Genomic DNA, 17189 nt, shown 5'->3' with positions numbered 1-17189 from the left:
TTGAGAAAATGCACATAAACTATAACAGTTGTGAAAACGGGAGATTGCTGTTACTTTTACTGTTATTAATCCCCAAGGAGGTACCAAATGGTCCATACTGAAAAAGAATCAACACCTTCAGTGTTTCTCAAACTGGGGTCTGCTGGACCCTTTGTAAGTTCTCAGAGGTCTGCTAATTCTCTACAAGCATTTTAAAATGTGCTTTTTTGTTTCAGTAAAACTCTAATCATCAGTATTAATAATCTGGTCATTTGTTTCGGGATGTGATTACTCATTTTTATAATTCCAGTGACATGATTAGCTCAATGTTTCCCAAACTGACTGCAGATGCATTGTCCGGGGGTGGGGGGGAGACAATGTTTTGAGAAACATTTGTTTTGAGAAACACTAGTTTGGTCTAAGATATGCTATTGATGTATCACAAAGATAAGAGCTATAATTCTGGAGGGCCCTGACTGGTAGATGTCTGCTTTGATCACAATGTCAGAGTCAGGAATGAACACGGATTTGGGGTTTGGAGGAGGATGGCTAGCTAGATTGGATAGCCTGGCCCTCTGGTGGGTTCCAGGGCCTAGGTGCTTCTTTAAGAAATAATGGTATTTGGGGGCGCCTGGCTGGCTCAGTGGGTTAAGCCTCTGCCTTCGGCTCAGGTCATGATCTCAGAGTCCTAGGATGGAGCCCCGCATGGGGCTCTCTGCTCGGCAGGGAGCCTGCTTCCCTCTCTCTCTGCCTGACTCTCTGCCTACTTGTGATGTCTCTCTCTCTCTCAAATAAATAAACAAAATCTTAAAAAAAAAAAAAAAAAAAGAAATAATGGTATGGGGTGCCTGGGTGGCTCAGTTAGTGGAGCATCCGGCTCTTGATTTTTGCTGGGGTCATGGTCTTGGGGTTGTGAGATCGAGCCCTGCACTGGGCTCTGTGCTGGGCATGGAACCCGCTTGGGATTCTCTCTCTCCTTCTGACTGTCTTCCCCCCATCTCCCACCACCACTCATGCTCTCTCTCTCTTTAAAAATAAAAAAAGAAAGAATGGTAGAGTTCTCCAATTTCTGCAAGGTTCAAGTACATTGTATGGACTTACCAGTACTCTAGAAATATAAATATACATCTATCCTATTGTATATAAGATAGGGATACATGAACAAGCATATATATGTACGTGTGTGTGTATATACATGTACCCCCAGAATACGTGATGTACAGATGAGTAGATTCAGTCTATGTGGTAAGAATTCCCCCACCTATGCAGACCAGTGTTTAACCTTCAAAACAGGGTGACATCCAGCAACATCTTTGATTTTCCCCATGACAGTATAATCATGCAGATCACTGTCATTCCCAGTTGACAGATTAGGAAACTGAGGCCTGGGGAGTTGCCCAGGATCACAGAGCTAGCTAAGGTGGTGTCTGGACAAAAAGAGTGGGTGGGGGGCAGGGAAGGTTCATGGTTGTTTTTACTCCCTGTCCCTAAAGCTCTCCTCTCGGACCCACAGTCTCCTTCCCTCCTCTCTTTCAGCAGTCCCCCAAAGCTGGCTATCTGAATTCTCCAAAGTGAGCGTTTAGAAAAATGCTGTTGGTTACTTCAGAGCTCGTGCACTCCATTTCTCTTGTGCAGAGAGAACTGTGAAATAAAAGTGTAGCTCCCTCCTTTTGTTAAACCTTTCAAAAGCTTCCTTGGTTTCTAACTCTGTAATTATACCCTAATCACAAACACTCTGAAGGAGGGGGTCAGTTCCATGCAGCAGCAGGCTAATTATGTGGCGGAATTTCTAAAAATTATCATCTTATAAATTGCGTTATTTCTCTGAAGGGGGAAGAAAAACACACACCACATACTCGCCTATGTTTCGAACTGAATTAATTAGTAATTTGAAGCCTAATTATCAACTAATCTATTGGAACATGCAAGTCTTTTGTATTTGGATGGTATATGCAATTTGCATCCTATTAGCTGGCAGTTGTAAGGATTTGAGAGCTCATTAGGTCAGAAGAAGAAGAATGCAGATCAGAAGGATACAGAAGCCCAAGGGGCTGACTCGGTGATGCAGTGACCAAAGGGTCACTTGGCAACAGATGGAGGCTGGCAATTTAATTATCTGGGGTCTTTTGGTGGCTCCAAGGCCACTGATATATAATTTCTATCTTACCCTAGAGAGGTGATTATGCATGCCCTCACTGTTGTTCTGTGTATTCTCCAGCAGCAGGGTGCTCACACAGTCTGTACGGAGAGGCGTGCTGGAGCCCTGCATATGGCGTTGGATGCTGCCTACTCACCTTGGTGCTAGGCCTAGCTCCATCCCTGACTTGCTGCATGCCCAGGCCACATCACCTTGCTGGTTTTATTTTTCTACAAGCAAAGGAGACTTAGATGATATTGATTTCTGAAGTCCCTTCCAGCACTAGGGAGCTGGGACTTGAGAGATGTTGAACCTGCTTTATTACAAAGTCAAAAATCTGTCTGTGCAATTTTTTTTTTTTTTTTTTTAGGGTGAGGCTCTTTTTCCCTAAAAGTCTCTGGAGAGCTACCCACCATTTAAAAGGCAAATACCTTTGAGAAATGTAACATATTTAGCTATTAACATCTGGGTCTAAATTAACCTATTTCTATGAGCCCTTCTCATTTCTGGTCCTGAGCCTGAAATATTGGGACAGTCAAGGCAATGAAGTTTTGAAGGAAAATGTTTAGGTAGGGACTTGTTTAAGAATGGAGATGGAGGGGGGCACCTGGGTGGCTCAGTGGGTTAAAGCCTCTGCCTTCGGCTCAGGTCATGATCCCAGGGTCCTAGGATCGAGCCCCGCGTCGGGCTCTCTGCTCGGCAGGGAGCCTGCTTCTTCCTCTCTCTCTCTCTGCCTGCCTCTCTGCCTACTTGTGATCTGTCTGTAAAATAAATAAATAAAATCTTAAAAAAAAAAAAAGAATGGAGATGGGGTCAGAAAGAGCAATAGGAATTAAGGATTAGACAGGATGTTTGGTCCCTTGTTTCGATCTTACATTTTGACCTTTACATACAGCCAGACCTAGTAGACTATTGTTTTACTAATGACCTTTGTTCCAAAAATAAGTAGAAAATAGCAATTTTTAATTCCATTAATTATTAATGTTACTCATAAAAATAATCAGCACCAAATAACATGCCTAAAACTAACATGATATACTTTGTTATAAATAAAAATTTAAAAATTACATTTTCATGCAAACAAAATTATAAAGACAAGCCAGGATAACAAGCACACTTTGTAGAAAAAGCTACCAGATGGGGAAAACCGCTAACTGCCCAAACTGTCACACTGGCAGAATGTGTTATTGATTAAAATATTTTAATCAATATAAAAACTTATTGATTTGTTGGGAGATATAACCACTTTGGAAAGTAATTTTGCATTTCTTCAAGATGTTAAACACAGAGTGAGCCTATAACCCAGCAATTCCATTCCTAGGTTTGTACTCAAGAGAAAGGTATGTACCTAAATGTTCAGAGCAGCTTATTTATAATAGGTAAAAAGCGAAAAGCACCCAAATGTTCATCAACCAATGAATGGATAAACAAAATGCAGTATAGCCATAGAAGAGAATATTATTTGGCAATGAAAAAGGAGTAAAGTACCATGCATGCTACAGTATGGAGGAACTCTGAAAACATGATGCTAAGTGAAAGAAGCCAGTCACAAAGGCGTACAGATTGCATGATTCTGCCTACACGCAGTGTCCAGAATAGGCAAATACTCACAAAGTAGATCGCTAGTTGCCTAGGGCTGGGGACAGGAGTTTAGAGAGCAATGGGGAATGAGTGCTGCTGGGTATGGGGTTTCTTTTTTGGGATGACGAAAAAATTCTAAAGTTAGATTGTGGGGACGGTTTCATAATTCTGTGACTATATTAAAAAGCAATGGATTGGACACTTTATGTGGATGAACAGTATGGTATGTGAATTACATCACCATGAGGAACTTTAAAAAATGTAAACAGTGGGACTAACGGCAAGATAAAATTACATTTAGCTTTGGATAAAATTCTGGAAGAATCAAACTTCATGATAAAAAAGGTAGATGGTCAAAACATGACCCAGGAAAAATAGAATTGCCAGGAATTATGGCCACAAAAGAAGACTCCTAATGGCACATGTTATTAGGTGAAATTTAATATGAATAAAAATTATTTGATGACTCAAATCTTCACAACATTGAAAATGATTGTGTCCAATAAAAAGAGCTAGAATACATTAAAATGAAAACAAAATTTTTTAAGAAGATAGGGTTAATTTATACCACATAGAAAGTGAGTAAAAACTAAATCAACATAATATTGTTCATGTTGTATAATTGCTTTCTGGTTAAAGAGCTGTCAATACCAGTATCATTGTGATTCCAGTGTTTGTACTTAGAAACAGTAAAACAGTGTCTGGTGTCAAAATAGAGGGGTGGAAACACCTTGTATCTCTTCAAAGATGGGCAGTTTTGTCCTTACTATCAAGGGGCAGAGCTGATTCAACCTACCCTTGTGATGACCTCCTCTTCTAAGGAAGATGAGAGGGTTACCACAGTTGCCATGGTCTGACAAATGGGGATGTGGAGGGGAGCAGGCAAGCTTAGTATTGCAGCTCTGAGTTGCCCCTCCCACCCAGGCAGTTCCCATTAGCTGGGGGCCGCAAAAGCAAGGTAGGGCCTGTATGTGCAGCGGTGCATAGGCTGAACAGCCATGCATGGTACTCACCAGATTTGCAAGGATGTAGTGGTAGCCGATGCCGTTCTTCTCCAGCTTTATGATCTACAAAACACAATGGGAAGGGATTCATCAATCAGATTTGCAATTAAAGCTACAATGGCAATGATAAGTAGCAACCAACAGCGAGTGCTTACAGTGTATCCTGTTCTATCCTAAGTATTCCAAGTACAGTATTGGTGGCATTATGGATACCCTCATTTTATGATGATGAGGAGAGATTAAATGGCATGGAGAGATTAAATAAGCTCCCTAAGGTTACCCAGCTATTAAGTGGCAGATGCAGGATTTGAAATTAGTTTTGTCTGATACTACATGTAGAGGAGTGTTACCATAACCCCCCCTACCCCCCGCCCAATTCAGATGAAATGCTTATTTCACTTCTTCATCCATAAAGCCTTTCCCAGGATGGAGATTCTTTCCTTGTGTGAATCTGAAGCTGTGTTGAATTCACTGCCACTGTCATGACATTACCTGCTGCTTGGATGGATGGATGGATGGATGGATGGATGTGAGTAGATGGTCAGATGGGTAGGTTCTTGACCTTCAACTCCTTGCATAAACCATATTCAGATCCAGTTCCTTCTTTCCCTGAATATTGTGACCTCTTCCCTAAACTAGTTGGATACCCAGGAATTAACTGACCACTCAACCTGGAAGTTGGAAGGGCATGTCAGGATCAGATGGTCCAGTCTTCCACTGTACAGATGGGAAGTTAAGGCCTAGAGAGGGGAAATGATTTGCCCAGATCTTGCAGCAGTGCCAAGACAGGAACCTGACTGTTGTGAGTCTTTGTATGTAAGCCAATTATGATTAATCAGTAAGAGCCAGGGTCCCCCCAAACTACTCCATCCTCATTGTGCAGACTTTTGTAATCAATGTGGGCAGGAAAAATATTTGTGGGATGAATTATCCAGGGGTTTGCTCAGGCAGCCAGACACGCCACCCAAGGAACAGCTAAGAGCATAGCCCTATCTCAGCCTGCAAGTTAACTTGATCTATTTCTTCATTTTTTAATCATGAAATTGGGGTTAGTACATTCTGCTCACTGCCTCTCCTGCACTCTTACAAGAAGGCATAAAACATATGAGAAGCACTTGGGCTTCTTGTCTAACTGAATAAATTTTCAAGGTTATTAAAACCCACATTTAGACATCTACTTAATTGGATGTATGTGCATAGCAGCTCACATATTTTTTTAATGTAGGGAATAATTAGATGCAAGCACACACAATGCATGTTCTGAAGCAGTGGTTAGATTGTGAAATTCCAGGCCACGGAGCTCAAATACTATTGGGATGATAGTTTTATTAATAATTCTTCATTACTTTTCCATCTTCTTGTCAAATGGTTTGCTGCCCTTTCAATAATAAGACACCTTTACCAAAAACCTATCCAGCTTCTAATAAACACAAAATAGCAGCAAATAAGAGATCTTTCAAAACCTGCCACATTTAGGCAATGGATAAGAATAGTCTCTGCAAGATAAAATTACAGATTGAAACGTAAGAAACAGATGACGATTGGTGACTTTGGGTTGATAAAAATTAGCAGCTGCATATGGTTCAACATAATGCCAACCTTTCCACCCATTCTTTTCACCAACCCATGGCCCTCTCTTCCCTCCTTTCACAAACATCAATTAAGTGCTTATTCTGTACCAAGCACTAAGCTCCGGAGAGAGTGGGAAAGGAGGCATAAATGGTCCTTGCCTCCCTGGGGTCCCACTTTACTGCAGTGAGACCCACACTAGATGGAGAGGTGAATGCTCCTGGGTTACAAACTGAAAGGGTGTTATAAAGGCACTGTACAAGTTCACCTGGAGCCCTGTAGCTTTGCTCACCCTATTACTTCAAAGCTCATTTCCACTGGACTGCCTTAATTCATAATCTTTGCGTCTGGAATGTCCTTTCCCATTCTCTCTGATTATTCATAACCTTTATGGCTGAGCTCAAATCCCAGCTACTCTGTAAAACCTTCTCTGATTCGTTAATGCAGCCAGCAGATACTTACTGAACAAGGATGATATGCTGAGCACTGTGCTGTGTGCTGGGGACAGCCTGTGGCCCTGTGAGGCAGGGTCCTTGTGCCCTCCCTAAACTGAACTGATGTTTTAGTAGGGAGACAGATGGCAAATATATAAACAGATAAATGAGCCAGATTTCAGCAAGTGGGAATCACTGTGAAGGCATTAAAGCAGGGTGATAGCCTAATCCTGGTCTCTCTCATCTCTAACTCATTCTGAACTTAATGACTGTACTATATAATTTTCTGTCTAATATATTGACAAAGCATTATATTCTAATAACCCTATTCCTTGCTCACAAACCTTTACTGACTCCACTGTCTATGGAATAAACCCCAAACTCTTTAGAGCAGTTTCCAAGAATAGCCTCAATCATGTGACTCACTGTCTCTCCATGGACACGTAGCATCTAACACCTGCCTTGCTAGGTCAGTCTATGAACCCCAGCCCTCACATGCCCTCTGGGCTGCCCTACATGCCCTTCTTTCCAGCTTAATGGCTCTTATCCATCCAATGACTACCTGTACATATTCAGACCTATCTCATATTTGGTATCTTTCCTAGAGCCTTCATTGATTCTCTTTTCTTTCCAGGCACTCAGAAAATATTTATTGAAATATTTATTGAATACCTACAAGGTACCCAGCACTGTTCAACACACTGTGGATACCACAAAGAAGAACATAAACCAAAAATCCTTGTCCTCGGGACGCCTGGGTGGCTCAGTTGGTTACGCAGCTGCCTTCGGCTCAGGTCATGATCCCAGTGTCCTGGGGTCGAGTCCCACATCGGGCTCCTTGCTCAGCGGGGAGCCTGCTTCTCCCTCTGCCTCTGCCTGCCACTTTGTCTGCCTGTGCTCACTCTCTCTGACAAATAAATAAATAAAATCTTAAAAAAAAAAAAAAAAATCCTTGTCCTCATAATGCCAGTGTTCTGACTGGGGGACTGGAGACAGAGATAGGCAATTCCATACCTGGAATTGAGAATCACTGTCTTCCTCCTTAGGTCAGGCAGGACGTTTGTATTAGACTGAAAAGATCCCAATTCAAGTGTTCAGTTGTTTAAAATGATGTCAAGATGTCAGACTCTAAACCACTAGAGGTAAATTCGAGACCCATCACTGTTACCAACTAGTTGTCTGAATTGAAGGCAAATCAGCCAATGGGACCATCAGTTATCCCACCTGTAAATTGTGAATGCAGGTGGTAAATCAAGTGATCTGTAAGATCCATTCAGCTCTTTGGCCTTGCTTTTCAGAACAGAAGAATCCAGCAGTTAAAAGAGTTAATATACTACCATCTAAAATGCCCATACAAACAAGTCACTTACTTACAAAACATAAGTTTGTCTTTTGGCAGAGAAGGTGGCTAGAGACAGGAGAGACTGAAAAGTTACATTTTGGGGAAGGTTGGGCTCCGCAGCCAGAGTAAGATGACTTTGACTTCCTGCTTTTCTTACATGCTAGCTGTGAATTCCCAGGCAAGTATAGTCCCTTAATTCTTCATTTATAAATTAGGGGAAGTGATAGAAGTGGTTTTTTAGAGTAGACGTGAAGATGAGGTAGCGTGATGCATGGGAAGGACTCGGCATGGTGTCTGGTACATGGCAGGTGCTCAGAAAATGGTAGCACTGGCCACCGTCTTTATTACAGAACAACAAAGGACAAATCATCAGTCTGTTAAGAATATCTAATTATCATTCAGTACTTTTTCCAACTGCTATCTCATCCAGTCTTTTTCTCAGCTCGTAGAACAGGAGCCATCAGTTCTATTTTATAGATGAGGACACTTATGCCCAAAGAGGAAGTGACTCAAGAAGGTAGTACTAGGTGGTGCTAGAAAAAGCAGAACTGGGCAAAGGCTTATTATATTGATCACTTTCCATGGGGCAGGTTCTGTTCAAAGTGCTTTACATGAATAGATTCTTCTAACTCTCACAGGAGCCCTCTGAAGAAAGCAGTATTATTACTATGCCCATTTCACAGATCAGGAATCTGAGACATAGAAAGATGAAAAACCTGGCCAAGGTTATGGAGGTAGTAAAGACTAGAGCTGGGGTTTAACTTGCAGCTACTCTGGCTGCAGGGTCTCTGTGTTTAACCATTACCTGATACTGCCTTGTTTAACTTGCATTCAAATCCCTTGAGTCCAGCCCAGAGAATGCCCATCTCATGGAAACAATTTTTGCTGGTTTCTCACTCTTTCTTTTTTTTTTTTTTAAGACTTTATTTATTTATTAGACACAGAGAGAGAGAGATCACAAGTAGGCAGAGAAGCAGGCAGAGAGAAAGGGGGAAGGAGGCTCCCTGCTGAGTGGAGAGCCCGATGCGGGGCTTGATCCCAGGACCCTGAGATCATGACCTGAGCCAAAGGCAGAGGCTTAACCCACTGAGCTACCCAGGTGCCCCTGGATTCTCTTTCCAAGAGGGGAGACTAGATCCATACTTAGTGGAGTAGAAAACATACGTAATGCCTTAAACAATTCTCGATTTTCAGAATCTCCCCTGTTCTGTTGCTGGCGAGATTCTGTTAATGGCGAGATTCCTGATGGGGATCCCAGGGTCTTGAAAGGCCATCAACAAGCTTTGTCACGTTGTCAAGTACCTAAAACTACCATCTGTAATTATACAGCCCTGTTAGAGAATGATCGCCAAATCTACTTTCTTGCTAGTTCACCTGGATACACAAGTGTAAGCTTGTCAAAAAGACAAGAGATAAAGAAAGGCCTGCTGCTTATGTAGTGGGTACATACTCTCATTCTGAGAACGGGAAGAACCATGGCTTAGAGTTCTGGCTAAAACTATTGGGGTCACAGTGCCCTTTCACAGAATGTACAATCGGTGGATTTCTCAGACACATGAGTGGTGCCTGCTGCATCCCTGCACTCAAACCAGGGCAGTGGGCCGGATGGATGAGATGGCGACTGCCAGACCATGAGTGACAGAACCCAGAGCTGAACCTAGGAATCTGACTCTAGCAGTCTGTGTTCCCCATGTGACAGTGCTTCACAGACTCTAAAATGCAGTGCAATCTGCTTTTTCACCATAGAGGGAAACCCTGGAGGTTAGTTTTTGGTCAGCTGATCTGAGAACCATGGGAAGCTCTAGGTCCAGTCTCCCATTGTTTGTGCTATTTTATAAAAATTCAGAACTAAAATGTATAAATTACAGAAGGTGGGGAAGAAGTCACCTTCCGATATCATCAAGTGCTCTCTCTGTGGGCAAAAGGTTGTCCAGCTTTCTCTTGAACCACTCCCCTCACCCAGTCTGAGCCTTTGCTGCACGCACTACCTGGCCCAAGATGGCGTTGAGGCGTTCTGATTCACAATCCACCACCACAAGCCTCTCCTTTTTCTTTTCCAGGTCCTGAAAGAGCATCCGGTATCCCTCCTCTGTGGTGGTCAAAATGTTGACCGCTGTCACCTGCCAGTTCTTCTCGGCAGCTGTGTCCAGGACTTTCTGCAGGACGGACAGACCTGGAAATCGGTAAGTTGAAGAAGTGGCCGTCAGGATCCACAGGTACCACCCGCCTCCACTCGGCACCCACTTCCCTGATCACACCACACTGGCTCCTCCACCAACCTCAGCTCAGCTTTTTCCCACCGTGTAAGTCAGAGCTCACTCACTGAAGGCAGGCAGTGAGTCTCTTCTGTCCTTCTGTTTCTAGAACTTTGCAAACAGTAGTGTTAGTGATTAAAAATATAATCAAAGGCTCAAATCCTGATGCTACAATATATTGGTTAAATGACCTTGTACAGACTACTTAACTTCTTCAAACTTCAGTTTCTTTAATGGTAAAATGGTGGTGTTATTAATGCCTACGTCGTCGTGTCGTGAGGATTAAATAAGAATGTCTGATACATGGCAAGGGTTTTATAAATATTATGGGGCATTTGGTAGCTACTTATTAAATGTGCCAAACTGACACCTAAGTAGACACCTAGTAACTGTCAAATTCATGAATGTTCAGGACCCGATACTTTGCCTTGTACATAGGAGGTATTCAATCACTGTGGATTGAATTAAATGATTCTCTTCTGATTCATAGTTAAATGATAGAGGACCCCATTACTCAATGCAGCTTTGTTTCATCTTTAAGACATAAATGGTGTCTCGGTTTCCTCCTGCTGCAGTAACAAATCACCGCAAACTCACTGGTCTAAAACAACACATGTATCATCTTATACTGCCACAGGTCAGTTCGAAATGAATCTCCTTGAACTAAAATCAGTGTGTCGGTGGGGCTGTGTGCTCCCGGGAGGTTCTAGGGGAGATTTTCTTGCCTTTTTACCTTCTAGAGACTGCTCGCATTTCTTGGTTTATGGCCCCTTCCGCCTTCAAAACCAGCAGTAACCGGTTAAGTCTTTCACATATCTCCTTCTGACACTGACTCTTCTGCCTCCACCTTCCACATTTAAGAATGCTTGTGATTACATTAGGTCCAAATAAGTAATCCAAGTTAATCTCTCCAAGGTCAGTGGATTAGCAATGTATATTCTATCTGTAACTTTAATCCCTCCTGCCATGGAATATAACACATTTACAGGTCCCCAAATTCTCAGAGCAGAGACATCTGTGGGGGGAAGATGGAGGTCATTTTTCTGCCTACTTCAGGTGGTGGCTTCACTCGTGCATTATTAATCAGTCTTTTGTACATATATCATTTGTCTCCTTGTAACCCTGCTCATCCCTCCCACAATGAACAGTATGATGCCTGTCCTCAAGAATCTCCTCTAGATGGATGCTGTTATGCCTTTTTTTTCTTTTTTAAAAAATTATTTAGATTCAGTTAGACAATATTTAGTATATCATTAGTTTTTGATGTGTGTAATGATTAATTAGTCAGGCATAACACCACTTCTCATCACATCACATACCATCCTTAATGCCAATCACCTGTTTACACCACCCCCTTACCCACCTCCTTTTCTGCAACCCGCAGTCTATTTCCTGGAGTCAAGAGTCTCTCATAGTTTGTCTCCCACTCTGATTTCTTCCCCTTCAGTTTTCCCTCCCTTCCCCTAAGATCCTCTGTGCTATTACTTTTATTCCACATATGAGTGAAACCGTATGATAATTGCTTTTCTCTGACTGACTTATTTCACTTAGTATAATACCCTCCAGTTCCATCTATGTTGATGTTAATGGTAGGTATTCATCCTTTCTGATGGCCGAGTCATATTCTGTTGTATATGTGGAACCCCATCTTCTTTATCCATCATTCCTCTGTTGAAGGGCATCTTGGCTCCTTCCACAGTTTGGCTGTTCTGGACACTGCTGCTATGAACATTGGGGTGCAGGTAAAGACCCAGTAGTGCAATTGTTGGGTTGTAGGATAGTTCTATTAGTTCTATTTTTAATTCCTTAAGGAACCTCCATACTGTTTTCCAGAGTGGCTGTACCAGCTTACATTCCCACGAACAGTGTAAGAGGGTTCCCCTTTCTCCACTTCTTTACCAACACTTGCTGTTCCCTGTCTTGTTAATTTTAGCCATTCTGACTGGTGTGAGGTGGTATTTCATTGTGGTATTGATTTGTATTTCCCTGATGCCAAGTAATGTGGAGCATTTTTATCATGTGTCTGTTGGCCATTACGTGTCTTCTTTGAAGAAGTGTGCCTTCTTACCTTTGTTTCTTTGCCAGTGCAAGCTATTTGGTGTGGCGTACGCCTCACATTGACTGAAAGTTTACTATGTGTCTGGCACTATTCCACTAGCTTTCTTGTTTTCAATTTACTTAATGCTATGAAGTACATAACATTATCATCCCCACTGCACCACAGATACGAAAATTGAGGCTCTGAGAGATTTAGTCATTGGCCCAAGGTCACGTAGCTAGCAAACGGCAGAGCTCTGAGCTCAGATTTCTGAGACAGAGTCCTTTAAGAGCATGGGTGTTTCTGCCAACCCCAGAGGTGATTCTCCATAATCAAAGTTACATTTTTTTTTTCTGGATTCTGGGAAGTAGGTTTGACACTTCCAGGCCACAAGCTTTAGCATGCTGTAAAGCTGTCCTGAAAAAGCCCTTCTATGGGTATAATCCTCACAGTGCCTGCTGTTTGAGAGGGAGATCCTCAAAGTAAGGAGGGGGATTGAAGAAAGCAGAGGGTTTCTGGTCTCTCCTGCTGGTTCCTCCTCATTGAGTAATGGCATTTCACACTGCGCCCAAAAATTGATCTCACAAGCTTCCTACTCGAAAGTCTTCTAGGCCTTCCTGCAAGTGAAACCTTCCTTTCATTCAGAGCAAAACCCTTCTGCCTCAGTTTCCAGACTTTGCATAATCCATTTATTTATTTATACTAATAATGACTAAGTTCTGATGACTATTTAGTATTCAAGGGAAAGGTAGGAGCATACAGTACAACCACCACAGGCATTGGAAAAAAGAGTATAGTTGCCATTTCAGGATTAGGGGGTTGAAAAAGCAGTGTTTGAGCAGGATGCAAAAGAAAGGAAGGATTCACATATATAGATTTGGGAAAGCAAGTGCATTCCGGAAAAGAGAAACAGCATGAGGAAAGATGCAGAGAAGAAAAAAAATCAAAGGAAACATTAGGAAAATGTGATGTAAAATTCGAAATGTAAGTGGAAGCACAATTAGAAGGGCCTGGGAGAGGTGATGGTGATGGTGATGATGATAGCTAACATACGTGAGCACTTAATGTACCATGCACTGACAGGAACTTTCTAGTCACCTCGTTTAATCCTCACAGAAACCTCAGGAGGCAGAAATTAGGTTTATGTTATTACAGAGATGAGGTAATGAAGGCATAGAAAATCTTAGCCTCAACATAAATGGTCAGACTGAGGCAGAAAGAACTTGCCCTAAGACAAACAGCTGGAGAGGAGAAGACATAGAATTTAGATCCAGGTGCATCTGACTCTAGAGTCTGTGCTCCTGACAACTACACCGTGAGCCATGAGCCATTCAAAGGAGGCCTTTGGGCTTTGAGTCTGGACTCGGGAGCCATGGAAGCTTGGTGAACTGCAGAGTGACATGGTGTGTTAAGAGGATTACTCTCTCAAAGGATGTGCTTCCACACTGTGAGTTGGAGATTAGCCACTGAGAAATCAGACCATAGAAACAGAGTATTTCTGGATCACTCCCCCCATGCTTTTCAATGAAGCAGGGAGGCATCGTTCTCCTTCCTGCTGGCAATTTTCTCTCCATCTCTCAACAGTCTCCCTCCCCTAACCCTTGGCTTACCCCGGTCGGCATCATAAATGTAGACAAATTTCTGCCACTTGTAATGGTCGATGATGCTGATAAGAGCATCCTGCAGCTCAGGGCGCAGCTGAAGGACAAACTGATTGGAGGTGTCAACGGGAAAGCTTGGTGTAATGAAGCAGACATGGAGGGCCCCACAGAAGGAGGTCAGCATGTTGACAGTTCTCCGTTCATAAAACCCAAAGATGGCGTAGACTCCTTTGGAGAACTGGGAACAGACTAGAGGAGGAGAAGAGAAGGATTAATAGAAGATGCTGCAAGGAAACTGGCAGATGGCTCCAAAACGAACCCATCCACTAGTTCATCCACCCCTACTCATCGTCCTTCCATCCATCCATCATCTGGTCATCTGCCCATCCAACCACCATAGCCATCCATCCTTCCAGCTTAGCAGTCTAATCCAGCTGTCCATCCATTTCACCTATCTGTGCATCCCACTCACCCATCCATCTGTCTGATCTAATGTTTAGGGGGTGCCAATTCCATGCCAGATGTTATCAAGCTTACCAATTATAAAAATACACAAACCATTTTTATATGTTCTCTTACTTTATCTGTGCACGACCTTCTTTTTTTTTAATAGTTTTTTTAAAGATTTTATTTATTTATTTGACAGACAGAGATCACAAGTAGGCAAAGAGGCAGGCAGAGATGCCAGGACCCCAGGATCATGTCCCAAGCCGAAGGCAGAGGCTCTAACCCACTGACCCACCCAGGCGCCCTCCATGCACGATCTTCTTAATGTAGAAGAGTGATGAGTGAGTCTTTTTTTTTTTTAAATAAAGATTTTATTTATTTACCTGACAGAGAGATCACAAGTACGCAGAGAGAGGGGGGAAAGCAGGCTCCCCGCTGAGCAGAGAGCCCGATGCGGGGCTCAATCCCAGGACCCTGAGATCATGACCTGAGCCAGAGGCAGAGGCTTAACCCACTGAGCCACCCAGGTGCCCTGAGTGAGTCATTTTTTAAAGGGAGAAACTAAGGCTCAGGAAATTAATGACCATGTCTATGATGGCACAGCTAAGGCATATCTGAATGGGTAGACATCTGAACCCCAATCCAGTCATCTTTCCATGACACTGCCTATCAATTTAAAGTGAAGCATTAAAAGTTGTTACAGGAAGAAGGAGGTCTGCCAGCTTGCTGCTGATAAATGATTAGAAAATAAGTGTTGATATTCTCAGTCTACCCTTAGCTTTCAGTGTACATTTCTCTGCCGATGTTCACCTAGTGTTTATACATCCCACAAGCTGATCGTTCAGGCCCCCCAGGGTATCAGACATAATAATAGTTCAGCTGTGTAAATATCCCCAAGGGAGCTATTTTGTAAGATCCCAGTGTAGTTACCAATCCTGGGTTATGGTTTATTACATGCTGGTTAGAATATAATATTAAAAAACCAAAGTCATAGGGCCAAACCCCATGTCAGTTAGCTACTAAATTAATCTTTTATATGTGATACAGGATGAGGGTTCATTGTCATTGCCCCAGTGAAGTAGGTGACCAACCCTACAGCCATATCCAAAGCCTGAAATTACCCTGCTCATAAGGATGGTGAGATGAGTCTTTTTCATCACAGTAACAGTATTTTCAGGTGCTTTTCAGTCCTTTCACATATATTAGACTATTCAGTTCTCATCACAGCCCTGTGACTTTGGTATTACCGTTTTTTTGTTGTTGTTGTTGTCGTTGTTTTTTGTTTTTTATTTTTTTGAGTTGAAGAAAGCTAGTACTCTTAGATCCTCTGTTCTGTTAGGCACATCACCTGCTTCCATGACCCTGTGTTACCGTGTATGGGGGGCGGTGTCTCAAATTACCCTGTATAAGCATCACCCAAATGTGTCACATGAAACATTAGTCCCGCAAAATGCTCCTTAAAAAAGAAAAGACCTCTTTGGCCAAGCAGATCTGGGAAATGGTGTATTCCTCGTCGCATCTTGGAGTTTCATACTACACACTGGTTACATAAAAGGTTGTGAGGAATCCCGTTCAACTTTAACCCAGATTTTGTCAAGTCTGTACATCCCCAGGATCCTTTGTTGGTGAATACTTTTAACATGTTATTGAAGATTCTCTGGGCCATGCTGCACTAAAGAATGCAACTAAGTGCCAGTACCCAGTTGTCTGTTGTGAGTCTCAGTTCCCATTCAGTCCCTAGAGCTAATGGGCTTAAAAATCCATCTCTTAAAGACTGCAGCTGAACTGTACAAGTCATCTGCTTGATTCCCACTGAAACCAGCAAACTGTCTACAGGAAACTGGGCTGGTTCATGAACACATATTTGCATACCTGCATGACCTCTCTAGATCCCCAGTCCACTGACTGATGACTTTTTGAGACCAGAACCTCGTGAAATGACTGCTCTTAATCCACTCCATACCCCCCTCCTGGTACCGGAAGGTGGTTCTCACAGACTCTCGGCTTATGGCATATGGTTTTCAGCCGTGGAATCCCTTCTCCACCCTGAAGCAAGAGGGATCTTTTTAATTAACAAAAGCAAAACCAAAATAAGACAAACAAAACACGATCTCCCTTCCTTGTGCAGAAGCTCTGCAAAGTTTTGAGATTTCTCACAGCACGTAGGAAGCATCTGACCATAATTCAGAGCCCAAATACCCAGCCCCTTGGACCCATCCCACCTCACACCCCTCTCCTTGCTCCCTGCTCTGGCCACACAGGCTTTGGTAGCTAGCTGTTCTCCAGGGCTCTGAGCTCTTGGTAGCTAGCTGTTCTCCGGGGCTCTGAGCTCTTGGTAACTAGCTGTTCTCCAGGGCTCTGAGCTCTCGGTAGCTAGCTGTTCTCTGGGGCTCTGAGCTCGCTCTGCCCTGAGACTCCGTGACAGCTGCTCCCTTCCTCCGCCTGCAGGCTCTTCCCTTACCTGTCTGCAAAGATCACTCCTTTTTTCTTTTCTTTTTTCCTTTTTTAAAATTTGAATTCTATTAGCCAACACATAGGACATCATTACTTTCAGATGCAGAGTTCAATAATTCATCGGTTGCGTATAATACCTAGTGTTCATTGCATCACTCCTTTTCTGCTGTTGTATCTCAGCTCAAATTTTATTCCCTTGAAGGGCCTTCCTTCATCACCCCTTCTCATGAGTGACTCCAGCCTCCCCATACCTGCCTCTCTGTCACAGCACCCTATCTTATTTCTCAGACTTTCTTATTATCTGAAATCATTTCCTCTTGTCGCTTATTTATTTCTGTGGCTGCCTGG

The 17189-nt window shown here is 42.8% G+C and overlaps 1 protein-coding gene across 3 annotated transcripts in view; it reads right to left on the bottom strand.

Annotated features, from left to right (window-relative positions):
• Positions 1-17189, bottom strand: part of GRIA1 (glutamate ionotropic receptor AMPA type subunit 1) — a 306080-nt gene that overhangs the window by 138556 nt on the left and 150335 nt on the right. For all 3 annotated transcript variants that reach the window (XR_009353810.1, XM_059174100.1, XM_059174099.1), the window contains exons 3-5: positions 13950-14189; positions 10035-10219; positions 4711-4764 (exon numbers count right to left, since the gene is read on the bottom strand). Coding sequence is in view for 2 of the 3 variants with exons in the window: in XM_059174100.1 (XP_059030083.1) it covers positions 4711-4764; positions 10035-10219; positions 13950-14189 (479 nt within the window). In the remaining variant the exon portion in view is untranslated. The remainder of the gene's footprint in view (positions 1-4710; positions 4765-10034; positions 10220-13949; positions 14190-17189) is intronic.

Source organism: Mustela lutreola, chromosome 5, assembly GCF_030435805.1.
Source record: "Mustela lutreola isolate mMusLut2 chromosome 5, mMusLut2.pri, whole genome shotgun sequence".
In the NCBI taxonomy this organism is placed as follows: domain Eukaryota; kingdom Metazoa; phylum Chordata; class Mammalia; order Carnivora; family Mustelidae; genus Mustela; species Mustela lutreola.
This window is presented reverse-complemented; position numbering and strand designations above follow the sequence as displayed.